Genomic DNA, 17,332 nt, shown 5'->3' on the forward strand with positions numbered 1-17,332 from the left:
CTTAAAAATTGTATTTATTTTGTCTCATGGAAACAGTAGCTTGGAGAGAGGATTTTCGGTAAATCGAGAATGTATAATTGAAAATCAGAAGGAAATGTCTCTTTTAGCACAAAGACAAGTATATGATGCTGTGCTAGCTGAAGGTGGAATTGAAAAGCTACAGATAACCAAGAAGTTACTTCGTTTTGCCAGAAATGCAAGAGCCCGTTATTCTGAAGCACTGGAAAAGCAGTCCAGAGAAGCAGATGAGGAAGAGAGAATTAATGTGAAAAAAAAACTAGTTGCATCCATTGCAAAACAGTTGGAGTTTAAGAAACAGAAGTTTTTGGAGGAAGCACGAAAGCCAGCTTCTTTGATCGAAGAAGAAATCAAAGCCCTAACAAAGTAAAAGTGATATTGTGTTGGTTTTTTAGTTTAAAATAAACCAATAATTTTATTTTCTAAGTTTGAGGAACCTCGTCTAATAACTGAAATGTGTCTTTATATTGTACACTGGTGACATGACTGATATAACCATCATAGCTTTCATTACATATTTTTGAATAATATGTGCGACTGTGTGAACTTCATTTCAAAATTTGATGTGTTTCATGAAAGTGATATTCGTTAACTCAAGTAGAGCACCAAATTTTGTACCTATGATGTAGTGGTTGATAACATCAGAAAGGATCTTTTGTTGAGTAATGTTTTCATTTAATTTAAAGTGCAATATAATAAATGAGGTTGGTAATTTACTATTTGGATACAATTTGCATTGAAAGAAATTCTAGGGGAAATTTTTAAGTTACGTCACAGCAAAGTATTTTAACAGTTGGAAATTTCGGGGAAATGTCAGAGAATTTTTCGGCAGAGTATCTGTAGCCACCCTGAAATCATGTCCGCCCGCAGGCGTAAACTACAGTAAGGCCAGAATAAATTTAGAAGGTGTTAGGCTGAAACATTAATTTATAAAAACAATAACAGAGCAGCAATAACATATTACTTTTCAAGTATGGCCAACATATACTAGCCAAACAATCAAACAATGACTATATGTTATACATGTCTCATCTCAGCTGCGACACGAGCGATACCAAACAACTAGCGCTAAAGACCTAAGTGACGGGTATAAAGCCAAGGCCAATGGATACAAGCATATTTAAGCCCTACGAAAACTCATGTGCGCATGTCTGGCAGCAGGGGAGGGGAGGGAGCAGAAAAACTGTAGGGCTTTTCGCGATGAACGAGGGGGAAGGGGGGGGGGGCGAACACAAGCCGAGATGCTACCGAGTACACGTCTTGCCGTTTTCGTTTTCTGTATCCAGTGCAAATTAAAAGGTCTGGCTTCAAGGTCCGCACACAGTAGCCTACTCGCACTATTGTTCAACTGAAAAAGAACAAATTCTGGAAATGCTGCGCGATGCTGCCTTCTTATACTTTATAGAACCGAACACTTTGCGAAGTCAAGGAGCAGAAGTCTGTGCGTGGTAAAAGCGTGATTCCAGGTCCGCGGCCGCGATCTCAATTCCGCAGTTCACTCACGGTTCGCAAGCCCGCGACTCCCTAACTTGCCCGCTCCGTCGCTGGCAGCCAGTCCTTGGAACGGTTGAAGCTCTCGTCGGTCTTCGCGCTAGAGCACTAAAGGCAGCGAAGAAATGCTACAACAAACAACCTCCTACATCATGCTGAACTCGTCTCTAATCGAGACTTCCCCTACACCCATTTATTTTTTACACATACATAAAATTGCACATATTTATTCAGATTTTTTTAGAAGTATTTTAATTAATGTAATATTAAAAAACTTTAGTTTTAAAATGGAAAATTGAGTATTTATCCTTTACTCAAAGCCAATCCTTAATAGTTCAAATTTAATTATTTATCTCAGATAAATTAAATAAATCTTAAAAATTTATATTACCTCAAAAAATATATGCGCCTAAAAATAGTGCCATAAAGGTGTCACCCAGTACAGTAAGAATCCAAGTAGTTTCAAAGTCAATGGAAACTTGAAGGGTTGCAATGCATCACTAAGTTTATGCTTGTGTTTGGTTTGTATCAAAATAATTAATTAAGGACAAGTTCAAATGTAAAAGCGATGGTGCTTTCAGGGGCAGCACTTCGTAGACACTCGACGAGTGCGAGCAGTTGGCGGCAGAGGAGGAGATGGTGTTATCTCATTCCTACAACTATGGAGCAATGACGCAGCCGGGCCGGATGGTGGTGATGGGGGATGTGGGGGCCACGTGGTACTGCAGGTAGGATACATGTTAGTCATTGATATAAGTGTGTGCAGAGGACAGAGGAGAATTAAAGCCACTTCTTACCTACAGCTGTGGATATACGATGAGGCCAGTTCTGAAGGTGGTGTAGGGCTAAGTGGGGGCCAAATGTTACTGCATGTAAAATACTAGCCAGTCATTGTTCCAAGTGTGTGCAGAGGTGTCGTAGGGCCACTTATATCCTACAGCTGTTGATATACGACCTGTCCAGGTTGGAAGGTGGTGAAGAGATCTTTGATTGCCATGTTGTACTGCAGGTGATATACTAGCCAGTCATTGTTCCAAGTGTGTGCAGAGGATAGAGGAGGCATAGGGCTACCTAGTTCCTACAGCTGTTGATATGTAATGCGGCTAGGCTGGAAGGTGGTGAAGGGCTTTGTGGGATCCACATGGTAATGAATGTGAAATACTAGCCAGTCATTTGTCTAAGTTTGCAGTGGACAGGGGAAAACTAGGGCCACTTAGTTCCTGCAGCTAAGGATATATAACGCGGCCAGAACGGGAAGTGGTGAAGGGATCTATGATGGCCAATGGTACTGTTTTTACTTGTACTAGCATGTTTAATGTTCTAAGTGTGTGCAGAGGACAGGGAAGGAGTAGGGCCACTTCGTTCCTAGAGTATACACGTGGCCAGGCAGGAAGGGAGTGATAAGCTTTGTAATGCTTGCGTGGTTGTAACCCGCGTGTGACGCGAGTTACTTTAATACCTCGTCATAACATTTTAAGGAATATCTTAAGATTTCAAATGGTTAAAGGATTTTTATCTATCATGTAATAAATACTTTTGTATTATTTTATTTTGTTGACTTTAGTTGAAATTAATTTAGATTAATTTTTTTAAATAAATATTTTTTTTAAAATAGCAATTATAGCTGTTGTAGATTATTGAAATGGTTGGTTGAAATAGTTTATCATCATAGTTAAAGTTTTAGTATTTTATTTAAAAATATATTTTAGAAAGAATATTCTTTGATGTAAATTTTATGTGGTTGTACACTTGTCTAATAAAATACGTTAACTCCTCCCAAGTTTGATGTGTGCGGCGGCGAGCTTGACGACGGAGGGGAACGAGAAGTGACGCAGGCGAGCGAGGGAAGGGGAGTCTAGCCACGCAGTAGACCATGACTGGACTCGATCATGGATGGGCGTGCGGCATGTTGGTCGGTCGGTGCAAGAACGAACTTTTCCGTCGTGAATAAAACCTAATGAAGTTTTCTGTTTTGCATAAAATGTAATGAAATGCTGCGATCCAAGGTGGTGTGAAGAGGTTTCGCACCGCCTCAAGGCAGCCCTGCAACGAGTGTGCTAAGGCATACGTTTTGGAGACACGTGCGTAACCGAGGCATGCAAAATCGGCCTACTCACGGCTGATTGTTTTAGCAAATTCGAAAACAATTTGGTTTGTTCTCGTCTCGTTGGCAACATCCAAGTAAGTGTCAGCAGTTCCTTAAATGTGTCCCAACCAGACCGTCAGTACACCCAGCGTAGTGGAGATCCATTTAACTAGTTTGTACCTGAAAATATGTACAAACAACAACGAAGTTATGAAATATCATTTGGAAGTCGCAAGAAAATACTTTTGGTTTTAAGAGCTTAAATAAAATTATATGTTCAAAACTCTCCCCAGAAAATATATCGTATGAAATATACGAGTCACGGTCTAATTAATTCTTTTAGGTCCATGTCTAATTTTTAGAACTATTATTACAGTATTATATATTTGTGATAATTTATAGAATTTTTATAATATGTATTTTTGTTTAAAGATTCATTTTCTAGTTGATACCTAGCTTTAAAGATAATTTAAAATAATGCCCATATAGTTTTTAATGTAAAAGTTTTATTTATTATAATTTTTAATTCTACAGTACAGTTAAAAAAGTTGTGCCGGAAATTAACATTTCGACACGATTTTTTTTTTTAAATTTTTATTATAATTTTAAATTATTTGCTTTATAATTTGGTTACTATTGGGTGATTTACACTTTGTTAGGCTGGTGTACTCCCCTTAGTTAAACTTTGTGCCAGTAGACTGAAGCACCTTTCCCAGAGACCTATCGGATCTTTTGCAAATCTAATACTTCGTTGGCAGCCCGTTTGAAATTTCTCTCGCTTGCAGGCACGTCCCAGGCCTGTAACATTACTTCCCTTCATGACTAAAACTGCATGCAACAGCTCTGGACGAGTTGTTACCATTTCTCAGAGACGAGCCTTTACCGTCACACATACGTCTTAGGTTCACTCCCCGAAAGTCACGGCTAGGAGGCCCGTTCCCTTCCCGGTTGCGTTTTCTGCCCTCCTTTTATCAACCCCCCCTTAAGTTCTGAGAAGTTAGGCCAAGAGAATTGACCTGGCGTAACCTCACCAAAAGTTGACCGACTAAGATGGACCACACACAACATTTAGCGGTGGACATAGTAACTTCTTCTCTTGTGGCGAGCCCGTGGAGCTGACCACCGCAACATCTGGTGACAAACTTACTAACCTTCCAGCTAACTTCCCCTGTAGGCCGCCAGAGTGCAGCACCAGACTGCGACTTTATCCCCAGGTTAAAGCAGACGTCTTGGGTGAGTCGATTCTTTTTTATTTCAGACACCCCTCAACAGGTAGCGCTAAAGTCGGCCAGTGCTACCAACTTCGAGACATCCAAGTCAGAGTTTTTTTATGATTCCCACTCGGGGAACTTCGGAACCTTTCGGTCCGGACGTCCCAGTCCCCCCTATAGTGTTGGTTTAACATTTACTTTTAATTACGAGACGCGGTTCTTCGCGGGACACTTCGCGTCGCGACTGCAGACGGATCGTTTGTGATTATCGGCGGATCAACACACTGCAAGACTTCCATCCGACCGCAACCGACGATGTAGTCGCTTAAATAAGGGATGCTATCCCTATAATCTTCTTCAAGTAGTTTAGTCCGTCTGCATAGTATAAAGAGTAATAGTTATTTTCTTTTAAATAATTTTTTTTTTGAAATGGTAGAAACTTCCGCGCCAGCCGCATATTTGCGGTTTCCAGTTCCTGGCTGGTGACGCATCAGAAAATAGAAGCCAACTTCCCTGTCTAGTGAGTTACGATCCGCGACATTCCCCAACCTCCCCTTAACTTTTGCGGGCATTCTCTGCCCAGTTTATACTGTCTGTGTACAAGTTCTGATCAGTTTTGATTCGGACTGTTCCAGACAGGGTCCGAGAGCCGGACGCCGAATTGACATTTTCACCACCCTTCCTCAACAACACATGGCGCCCTGGCACAATGTTCCCGAGTGATCTCCATGAAACGAAGCCCTGACCTCCGGTGCTTCTGTATCTTTTAACCTTTTCTGAACTTTCTTAAATTACGCCATCAGACAAAGTTAATTAGATAAACATAATTTCTGGACTTTAATAATATATACTGGGATGGTTTAAACATATTTGTATTTTATTATTGGTTTATGTATTTTTTTAATGAAAACATTTTATAATTTATTGTCGTGCCAGCCCATAATTTTTTTCTTTCTTTCTGAATATACCTGAGAGCTGTTTAAGAATGTAATTAATATTGTACATTAATATTTTCTTGTATCTGTTATAAGTTTCCTCAGTATGGAGTAATTATATTTCAGACGGAATCACACCTTGTTTCTGTTCATTTCTAATATTATTGTGAAACCTTAAAGATCCCCAACACATAATGGTAGCAGTGCTGGTGGTTTCTAGTTTATTAGTGTGCGATTTCCTCTCTAAACAATCCCAGTAAAAATAACATAAACTAATTAAATTTTTAGATATTTGAATTTTTTATATAAATATTTGAGCGGGCATCTTTATTTTTTTTTTTAGCGCGAATGTAAGTATCTTTAATTTTAATTCCATATAACTAATATTAGTCCACTAAGTTTCGCGCAAGACGTCGCCAGCGGTCTTCAGCTGTGCCGACCGCGGCGCGGTATCAGACATGCTCCACACAAGGTCACAAACACCCCTCCTACCTTTCACCTCGCCCGACGACCCGAGCCGTCGCGCGGAGCGACGACCGGTGTAACCTTATCAAGCGTGCGTGTCCGCACGAGGCTACCCTACTCCCCCCTCTTCACCCCGTCCATCACCTGTGAGGACATTGCCCTCCTTTCGTTGGCGGGAATGCATAGAGTTATGAGTACGCGACCCACTGATAATGCAGTGTCAGGGCGCAACCAAATAGTTTAAGTGGTAATTTAAGTTAAAGGTAAGAGTGTTTTGTGCATTGCATGTCAACCTAGAGTAAGAGTTATATGTTGCTTTAGAGTTTTGAAACTTAGTTAATCATGATCACTCGGAGTATCTCCTTAAGGACGAGATAATATATGAGCTCACACTCCGGGAGTGTGCAGAGGACAGGAGGAGGAGTATAATATTTGTTCCTACGTCTTAGTATATACATCACATCCAGGTCGAGATTTCATAAAGGGATTAGTGGAGCCAAGGTGATACTGCAGGTAAATTCTAGCAATCATTTTCTAAGTGTGTGCAGCGAACAAGGGAGGAATGAGGTGATTTTTTCCGTACAGCTTGGATATGTGTATCATCTAGATTGGAAGGTAGAGAAATTATCTGTGGGTGCCACATTGTACTGAACAAGAATTAATTTTTGTCATTGTTCCAAGTATGTGCAGAGCACAGGGAAGAAGTAATACCACTTCCGTCCTAAAGTCTTGGATATACATTGCAGCAAGGCTGGAATGTGGCATGAGCTTTGTGAGGGCCAAGTGGTAGTGAATGTTAAATACAAGTTAGTCGTTGTTCTAAGTTAGTGCAAACTACAGGAGGATTAAGGCCAAAAAGATATTACAGCCGTGGATATACGACACAGCCAGGTAGGAAAGTGGTGAAGGGTTAGTGATTGCCGTCTGTAACTTAATGTGATGTAATGTTGAGTCATTGTTTCAATTGTGTGCAGTGGACAGAGGAGGGGGAGTAGAGCTACTTCATTCCTACAGCTTTGGATATACGACTCGGCTAGTCTGGAAATGGGTCTAAAGCTTTACGAACTACTCGTTGTATGATGATAAAATATTGGTTAACCATTGCTACAAGTTTGTTCAGAGGAGAGAAGAGAAATAGAACTACTTCGTTCCTATTACTGTGGATATACACTCAGTTGGGATGTAAAGTAGTGAAAAGCTTTTTGATGGGTGTGTGATCCTGAAGGGAAAATAATGGTTAGTCTTTATTCCAAGTGGACTCAGGCTTAAGAGGAGGTGTAGAGCCACTTTGTTCCTACAACTGTGGATATAAAACACTGTAAGGCTGCAAGGAGATCAGCTTTTACGACCACTTTTGCCTAAAAGGTATAACTAGTTAGTCACTGTTTCAGGTAGTACAAAGGACTGGGAAGGAGTAGTAAATTTTGGTCCTACACCTTTGTATTCACCATGCAGCTATGGTAGAAGGTGGCCATGAGCTTTGTGAGGGTCAAATGGTACTGAAAGTAAAATAATGGTTTGTCATTGTATTATTGTGTGCAGAAGACAGAGGAGGAGTAAAAGTACTTTGTGACTACAGCTGTGGATATACGATGCAGCTATTCCATAAGTTAGTGGTGCATTTCGTGAGGGCCACATGGCAGGTGAAGGTGAAATAATATAAAGTCATTGTTTTAAGTGTGTACACAAGACAGGAGGATTAGGGGTTCCATGTTCCTACAGATGTGAATATCGTCATGGCTAGGCTTACATTTGGTTTTGAGCTTTGTTAGGGCTGCATGTTAATAAACATGATATAATGATTAGTCATTGTTTTAAGTGTGTTCATAGGATAGAGAAGCAGTAGGGAGACTTTGTTCCTTCAGCGGTGGATGTACGACACTGTCACGCCGGAAAGTGGTAATGAACTTTGTGACGGCCGCGCGCTCTTGAAGGTGAAATACTAGTTAGTCATTGTTATTAGGGTGTGCAGAAGACAGAAGATGAGTGGGACCAGTTCTTTTTCAGCTGTAGGTACTCGATGCGGCCAGACCGGAAAATGGTAAAAAGAATAAGTCGCAGTCGTGTAGTACTGAAGTTGAAAACTAGTTCGTTATTGGGCTAAGTGTTTGCATAGGAATAGGACTACATCGTTCCTATGACTGTGGATGTATGACACAGACAGGCGGAAAAGTGGTGAAGGAATCTGTGGGGTTTTCATTAGACCGAAAGTCAAATAATGGTTAGTCATTGTTCTAAGTGTGTTCAAAGGACAGAGAAGTATTAGGGCTATTTTTACCCTCAGCTGTGGATGTACGATGCAGCTAGACCGGAAGGTGGTGAAAAGATCTCTGAGGGCCACACGTTACTGAAGGTGAAATCTAGTTAGTCATTGATATAAGAGGACAAGGAGATTAGGGCTACTTCGTTACTACAGCTATGGATTTAAGACACAGCCAGGCCAGAAAGTGGTGAAGGGATATGTGGGGGCTGTATGATACCGAATGTGAAATAATAGTTAAATGTTCTTTAAGTTTTTGCCGAGGATAGAGATGAAGTGGTGCCACTTTGTTTGGTCATAAGCTTTCTAAGGCTTCTGTGGTACTGAAGGTGAAATAATTGTTAGTTTTTGTTTTAAGTGTTTGCAGAGGACAGAGAAGAAACAGGGCTACTTCGTTTCTACAGCTCTTAATATATGATAAAGCTAGTCCGGAAATTGGTGAAGGTATCTTTTGGGCTGTGTAAATCTGGACTGAAATAATGATTAACCATTGTTATAAGTGTGTATAGAGGTCAGAGGATGGGTTTGGCAAATTAGTTCCTACAGCTGTGGAATTACGATGCTGCCAAGTGAATGGTTGAGTGGTGGCCCCGTGGTACTGAAGTTGAAATACTATTCAGTTATTATTCTAAGTGTGTGCAGAGGACAGGAATAGGGTTACTTCGTTCCTGTAGCTGTGGATACATGGCACAACCAGGCCAGAAACGGTGAAAGGATCTATCTGTGAGGTGTCTTGTTACTGAATGTGCAATAATGGCAAGTCATTGTTTCAAGTGTGTACAGAGGAAAGAGAAATAGGGCCACTTTGCTCCTACAGCTCTGGATATACGATGCGAATAGGCTGGAAGGTAGTGAAGCGATTTGTGAGGGCCGCGAAGACAGGAGTAGTAGGGTTACTACGATCCTACAGATGTGGATATCGTCATGACCAGGCTTTAATGTGGTGAGGGCTGTGTGTTACTAACCGTGAAATAATAATTTGTCATTGTTTCAAGTATGTGCAGATCACAAAGGAGGAGTTGCGCCACTTCATTTCTACAGCTGTTAATATTCGGTGCAGCAAGTCTGCAATGTTGTGATGAGCTTTGTAAGGCTTGAGTGGTACTGAATGTGAACTAATGGTTAATAACTGTTCCAAGCGTATGCAGTTGTGTGAAGAGGTGTAAGGCCACTTCGTTTTTCCAGCTTTGGATAAACGCTTAATCTAGGACGAATGTTAATGATAAGATTTGTAAGGGCCACGTTTAACTGGATGTTAATTATTCGTTAGTTATCTCCACTTTGTTCCTACAGCTATCGATATACGATGTAGTTAGGCCGGAATGTAGTGAAAGTACTGAATGTGAAATAATGATTAGTCATGCTTCCAACTGTGTGCAGCGAACAGAGTTTCAACGGTGTGCAGAGAACAGAGGAGCAGTAGGTCCACTTCGTTCCTAGTGCTGTAGTTATAAGTTGCAGCTAGCTTGGAAATTCGTAATTTTGGTGATACTGAAGGTGAAATATATTTTTGTCAATTTATCAAGTGAGTGTAGATAACATTAAAACCACTTTATTCATAGATCTGTAGATACACAATGCAGCAAGGCCGGACGGTGGTGATAAGATTTGTCAGAGCAGGGTTGTTCTGTATGTTAAATACTACTTAGTAATTGTTCCAATGTGACCATAGGGCAGAGGAGTAGGGCCACTTCTTTCCTACAGCACTGGGTATACAATACAGCTAGGCTGGAAGGTGATGAAGAGCTTTGTGAGGGCCGAGTTGCACTGAGTTTGAGTAGTCTTCATGGGTAAGTGGTTAAATAGTCCATCCAGTCACCCAAACCTTTCTTGTAGGTACTGTATACGATGTCTCTGTGGCAAGAATGGCAGAGTGACTGTGAGATGTTCTTATGAGTGTGTGATGATACAGTCTGGACACCCATATCTGTCCTGTATGAAGGGGGGGACCCAAAAAATGGACTGAGAGCACGCTGTCATTCGTAGACGTAGTAGAGAGTTCTTCTGCTAGACAGCTGCCCAGATGGCATCAGTTTGTAGGTTAATGTTTGACTATAGTATTGTTTTTTCTCTTACTGTTCTTGTGTTCCGCCTGCGAAAAAGAACAATGAATGTATTTGAAATTTTGTTTCATACTTTAAAAATCAACGTTAGCTTACCAAATGCTTCAACAGGCTTTCAAGGAGGATGCTACGAGCCACACATGTTTTCGAGTGGTTTTGGTGCTTTGAATGTGGTGAGATGAGTGTTGAAGACCAAGCTCGTTCTGGGTACACTTCAACATCTCTAAAAGATGAAAACGTTGAAAATATCCGCCAAAAAATCAACGAGGATCGTCGTTTCACTTGACAAAATTTCAGAAGTGACAGGAGTGAGTTGGAGCTCGTGACAGCGGATTTTGAATGAAGATTTACAAATAATACATTTTGCAGCTAAATTTGTTCCTCGCCTTCTCAAACAGCATCAAAAAAACATTCGATTGAATTTGAGCCAGGACTTGAAAAAAGAGATTGAAAGTGATCCAAAGTTTCTGACAAAAGTCATTAGAGGTGATGAGTGTTAGTGTTTTAGGAATCGCCCAGAAATTAAGCAAGTGTCAAGCCAATGGAAGACTATCAACTCTCCCAGACCAAAAAAAAAAAAGACAAGTCGAATGTTGAGACAATAATCACTGTCTATTTTGATGTTCGTGGAATTATGCACCAGGAATTTGTTCCCCCTGACTAGACTGTTAACCAGCACTTTTATGTGGAAGTTTTATGATGTTTGCGAGAGGATGTGCGGAGGAAATACTCAGAACTTTAGCGATCAGGTGCCTAGTTCCTTCATCACGACAATGCCTCCGCACACACTGTCTTATGATTGATCCGTTATTTGGCCTCTCAAGGATCGTCTGTCGTTCCCCATCCTCTGTATTTGCCAAACCTATCCCAATGCGACTTTTTCCTGTTCCCGAGAATGAAGAAAAATCTAAAAGGGTGGCATTTTGATGATGTGGAGTTGGTAAAAACAGCCTCGCAAAGGGCACTGGAGGATATCAAAGTTGAAGGATTTCAGAGGTGCTTCAAGCAGTGAGGAAAAAGACTTTATAAGCGTATCGCATATAATGGAAGGAGAGTATTTTGAAAGTGACTGAAGGAATTTAAAAAAAAAAGTTAATAATAAATTGTTATAGAAAAAAAACATTTTTGGTCTTCCTTATATTGTGCATAATGAATGGTCCCTCCCTGGCCTTAGTAGGTCCTCTTGCCTTATGCTAGCAATAACCTTGTTAAACCAAGCCTGCAGAACTGTGTTCTGGCCGAGGATAGATGCATATTTTATTGTAGTGCATTAATTGATGTTTAATCTGTAACCATGTGTCTGTATGGCCTGTGAAGTTGTCAGTGTTGTGTAATTTGTGTGCGCAGGCGTGTCGTGATGTGTCTGACCTGAAACACGTTTCTACTGTGCTCAAGGCACAGGATGGCGAGAAAGGCTACAATAAGGACTGCATGGGAAAAAATGCTCGACACACTGTGGTGAAGGTATGCTATTAATTTTTTTGAAGTGTAATACATCACAAACTTAAAAAAATTAATAAGTTTAACTTTAAACTTTAAATTTCTACTTGTAACTTAAGTAATATGTTTAGGCCGATCTGAGGCCAGGCTTCAGGCTGATAGCCAGTACATCATCTTGAATTGTCATGGCTGCCATATTAGATTTTGCCATTGAATTATAACACATCTACCATTTTGTTTTCTGGAAATATTTACCATTTTTAATTTTCCAACTTTCCACCATTTTGTGTTATGATGTAACTGTTGCAATTTTCACTATGGTCGCCATCTTGAAAATCTGTAATCGCCCGAAAATTAAGGGAAAATATTTAAAAACTGTAAAATAATTTAAAATAGAATGTTTAAAACTTAAATGAATTCATTGCTCTATTTTTCTGCGATTTTGAATTATTATTTCGCCATTTAAATTAAAGTTATGGCTGTGCTCTTGAAAATCAATTAATACTTAGCTATAAAATTTTAAAAAGATAATAAAAACCAAAAAATATAATTTTGATAAAAAGCATACCTACGAGCTTAGTTACCATGGTGCGAACCTGGTGAACACAAAAAATTACAACTGTTCCTTGCTCCAAGGAGGCCACCGGCAGACTGACCTCCCACCACTAAAACAAGGAACATATATTACTTCACACAGTATGTCATGGTGACCATCTTGTTTTCGTCTGCTAAAGTTCACTGCCACCATATTAGTTTAATTTTAACCCGCTAGAGTGGAGTAGTTTTTATTACTATTCAGAAATAATTCTACAAATCATTAAAAAAATCACCCATTAAATAACTGACTGAGTCGGTCGATTTTAGTCCTTGGTTTGATCCTTGGGCGGTACAGAAAATATAATTTATGGTTAAAAATATTTATTGAATTAAATCACATAAATTTAATATTTTAATATAGTATTTATTACCAGGCAAAAGTGGCATCTGCCATCTTGTCAGACATCTTGACCGTGATATTGAAATTATCTAATTATTAACCTAAAAATTCGAGAAAAAACAAAGAATTTTTTTTTTAAAATTACTTATTTGTTTACTGTTTGAGTCTATGGATTTCTGTCCTGGGTTCAATCCTCAGCCATTGCAAAAAAAAAATAATTAAATAACATCATTCTGACAGGTTTAAGAAACAAAATACCAGTTTTTTTTTACAAACAAGAATATTATGTATATTATACTCTACTACAATTATAAATACAACCAAATCACTAGCATTTTTAGATTTCTGCATCACTCCTAGAGCATGAAGCGAGTCCTTTACATCTCGTGACATTTTTTTTTTCTTTTCAGGTTGACTAATTGGTACACCACATTTTTCAACAGAGAAGAATTTTTGATTACATTAAAATTACAGTATATTTCATGACATGATATAAACAGCTTGAATCTGATGAATGTTCAACCAGTGCTTTACAAAACCACATGTGCCTTTTTAAGTTTCCATAGCATATAAACTGGCTACAATACCTGTTGCACTGACATTTAATGTGTTCAGAGTTGTTATTTCAATTGTGTTTTATGTAATCACGAATTTTCTAGTTTTTTTTTATGTTGTCACAGTAAGTACAGTTGGGTAATGGATCACCCCCAGTTGCTGCTTCCTTTATTGTCGTCACTGGCACTGTTGACAACCAGTGCAACACTGGTGAAACATCACCCATGGAAGTCTTCAAGATCTGCTCTCATGACGATACTGCACATGTCGAATTCTCTTGCAATGTTGGAAGAGTAGGTGCAACTGTTGACTCTGTTGCCAACAGGATCTGCGCCGTCGTCGGCGTCGTTGCCATCGGGGTCAGCACTGTTGATGGTAGACTTTCCATCCAGGTCAAATTCAATGATGGTAATGATGAGTAGTATATAATAGTATGTCCGGCGCCAGGCGCTGGTGCTGGAGCCGGGGCAATGACCGATTGCTCTGATGTCATTGTGGCCATCTTGGATTTGTGACATCACGGCAGCCATCTTGGTTGACCGTGACCTTGACCCTTGACCTTGCCCTTTAACCTTGACCCCGGCGGCCATTTTGGATCCGCCATCTTGGATCCGACATGTTGGATGATGTAATTTTGTTTTCTCGAACATTCCGGGATTTTATTTTCCGCCATTTTGAATTATGACGTCACCGTTGCAATTTACATTATGGATGCCATCTTTAAAATCTTTATTTATTATCCGAAATAATGAAAAATTTATAAATTTATAAAAAATGCAATTTAGAAAATTATAATAAAAATATTAAAAAAAAACATACTTTTACGACATGGAGCTTGGAGTCCTCAGTTCGAACCCGGTGGGGGCAAAAAAAATATATAAAAATGGTGATCGATCCTTCCCTCACAGTGGCTGCTGGCAGACTGACCCCCACCACTTTTTTCATAGCATATATATCATCAGGTAGTACTACCTGATCATACTTATGATTTCATGTCCGCTATCTTGAAAATCCATAATTTTAATGCTATAGATTCGGAAAAAATTCCAAAATTCATTAAATAAATTTTAAATCAATATTCTGATTGATTCGATCGATTCCTGTGCTTCGTTCGATACCTGGATGATGCAACGATAGTTTAACGTGATGTCATAACAAAACATTGATGAAATTATTGCATACTTTCATGAATAAAATTGAATCATTTTTATTGAATTATCACTATTTTGTATGGATACAAAGAAGGGGTGAAATTAAATCTACAATTTAATTGATGAATTTACTTTAATTTGCACTCATTCATTTAAATATGTTTATTACTTTAATGAAGAGATTATTTTAACTATAACTTTTATACATGTTTGCTATTTAGCTTCAAGATCGTCGAGAATGTTTTACGCTTTTTCGCAATTACATATTTAACGATGAAGTTTGTTCGTCGTGAAATTAAACGTAGAATTTAATAAAAATGTCCTTGCACTTAATAAAATAAGTATTAGTAAGTTTTAGAAAGAATTTCGGCTTTATCTCCAACCCAGACGCTCGTGGTGCGCTGGGCCCGAGATTAAAATTCGTCGAGAATATTTTACGTTTTTATGTCTTCCAGTGCTCAAAATGATATGCAATTGTGGCCTCGGGAACGAAATTTTATTTATAATTCATTAATAATAACGCCCCTCGCGATAAACAAAGGAAAATATGTATTAACGAGTGCCTGGTTGCCGCGGAAGTGGTTAGATAGCACGATTAGTTGGGTTCGCGTCCGTCAATGTAGATGTCAGCACCATAGGGGAATAATATTATTTCGTTTTTATAATACAATTTTATAAAAAATACGCATCCCAAATACACCAAACTTATTTATAATGTGTTACAATACTTTTTAAAACATTGTGCAAAAGATCCCGTGTGTAATTTGAATTATTATATGTAACTGTAAAACAACATTGTTTGTACAAAAAGGTATTTGAAAATTCAACATTACTTTTAAATAACCATACCGATTGTGCTGAAAATCGGTGGACGATCGTTAAATTACATACTATTAATAATTCAAACCACGAAAACATGATTTAAAAGTCAAATCGATGGTTGTTCCAATCGAGTGGAAGAGAGATGCGGCGCAAGCATACAATGAGCGTAACGGGACACACCGTAGAGGGACAATGTGCGTTACGGGACACTTTTTCGTGCGTGCAGCCGTTGTTCGTCGATTTATTAGACGTCATGTCAATAAAAATTTCAATAAATCATGTTCAAAATCCTAAAAGAGGTTAAAATCAACTACTACCATCATTCTATAAGCCTTTACGACTGCCATATTGGATATTTGTATTTCATGAAAAAATTATTAAATTTATCAAAAAACAATCATTAATCTACCTATAGAATCGATACATAGACAATAAACAAAATTAAGTAATTTCGGGTAAAGGTTACAGGATGAGAAAATAAAAACACAAGTTCTTTTAAAAAACAAAAGAAATTACATAAATTCTACACCACTACAAGTACAAAAAAAAACAAAGCAATCAAATTACTAAAGTCTTGATTATTTCTCGATTTAAATTGCCTTCTTAATGTACGAAGTAAATCTTTTACATGACGGTAAATGTATATTCATTTTATCAGGTTGAAAAATTGGTACACCACAATTTTCACAGAGAGAAGTATCATCGATTTCATTAAAAGTAGAGCGATATATTTCATGTTGTTTTGCACTTTAAATATTTGCTAATGTTTTGTTACAAAATATACAGCTTGATTCTGATGAATGCACAGCCAGTCTATCACAAATCCTGAGGTGTCGTTTTAATCTTTCATAGTGTATAAACTTGCTTAAACACCTGTTGCACTGATATTTAATGCGTTGAGAGTTATTACTACAATTGTGTATTACATAATCCCGTAATTTCAAGTTTTTTATTTTCTCACATTACATACAGTTGGGTGATGGAACACCGTTGGATGCTCCTTCCTACATCAATGTCAATGGTACTGTTGACAACCATTGTAACACCGCTGAAATGTTAACTTCTGAAGCCTTTGAGGTCTGCTCTGCGGAAGATGTTGCACACGTCGAAATCTCCTGCTGTGCTAAGAGAGTAGGTGTAGCTGTAGACTACGTTGTCATCGGGCTCTGCACTGATGATGGTAGACCTTCGATCCAGGTCGGTGTTGATAGTGGTAATAATGCTATAGATTTATAAAGAATAGCTAGATACTCGTATATTATGTTTTACAAGTTTAACTGTCCGATCCGTTCATCGCCGCAGCCAGAGACGGACTGAAGTTCATTATCACCAGGGTCTCACTTATATATTCTCATTAGCTGGTACAACACATGAGTCAAAACAATAACCGTGATCATTATATTTACACTTAACTTTCTCGGAACATTTTTTATAATGACGATGTAAGCTATCGTGACGTAAAATTAGTTTACTGCACTTGCTACATTGAAACTCTGTTCTTTTCAGTAAATTATTCGGACAACTGCTTCTTTCATGTCTGCGCACATTTGTAGGTTTAGTAAATGATGCACCACATAATTTGCACTGACGCGATGTAAGCTCTTCATTAATTTGAAGCCAGGCCTAGGCACTAGACACGCGGCCTGACTCCAGTGGACATATCACTAGAAGAAATCAAATAGGTTATAGAACCTAAGTTTTGCGGAGTTTGACGCGTATTCAAAGAGAAGGCTAGGAAAAATAGACTTTTATTATAAACACTTTTTAACAGCATCTTTTACAGTAATTCTTAAAATGTTCTGTTACAACAAAATAACTTCCGTATAAAGTCTTGAACAAATACAAGCTTGATATGTTTTAGCGAATAGCACTTAATTACGATATACGCATTTATGGGT

The 17,332-nt window shown here is 38.6% G+C and overlaps 1 protein-coding gene across 1 annotated transcript in view; it reads left to right on the plus strand.

The window, feature by feature from the left end:
- The first annotated feature begins 2,178 nt into the window (after positions 1 to 2,178).
- Positions 2,179 to 17,332, plus strand: part of LOC134544984 (mitochondrial ribosome-associated GTPase 2) — a 175,932-nt gene continuing 160,778 nt past the window's right edge. The window contains exon 1 of the mRNA XM_063388538.1: positions 2,179 to 2,237. Within this exon, the coding sequence (XP_063244608.1) occupies positions 2,179 to 2,237 (59 nt within the window). The remainder of the gene's footprint in view (positions 2,238 to 17,332) is intronic.

Source organism: Bacillus rossius, chromosome 1 (genome assembly GCF_032445375.1).
Source record: "Bacillus rossius redtenbacheri isolate Brsri chromosome 1, Brsri_v3, whole genome shotgun sequence".
Taxonomy (NCBI): Eukaryota; Metazoa; Arthropoda; class Insecta; order Phasmatodea; family Bacillidae; genus Bacillus; species Bacillus rossius.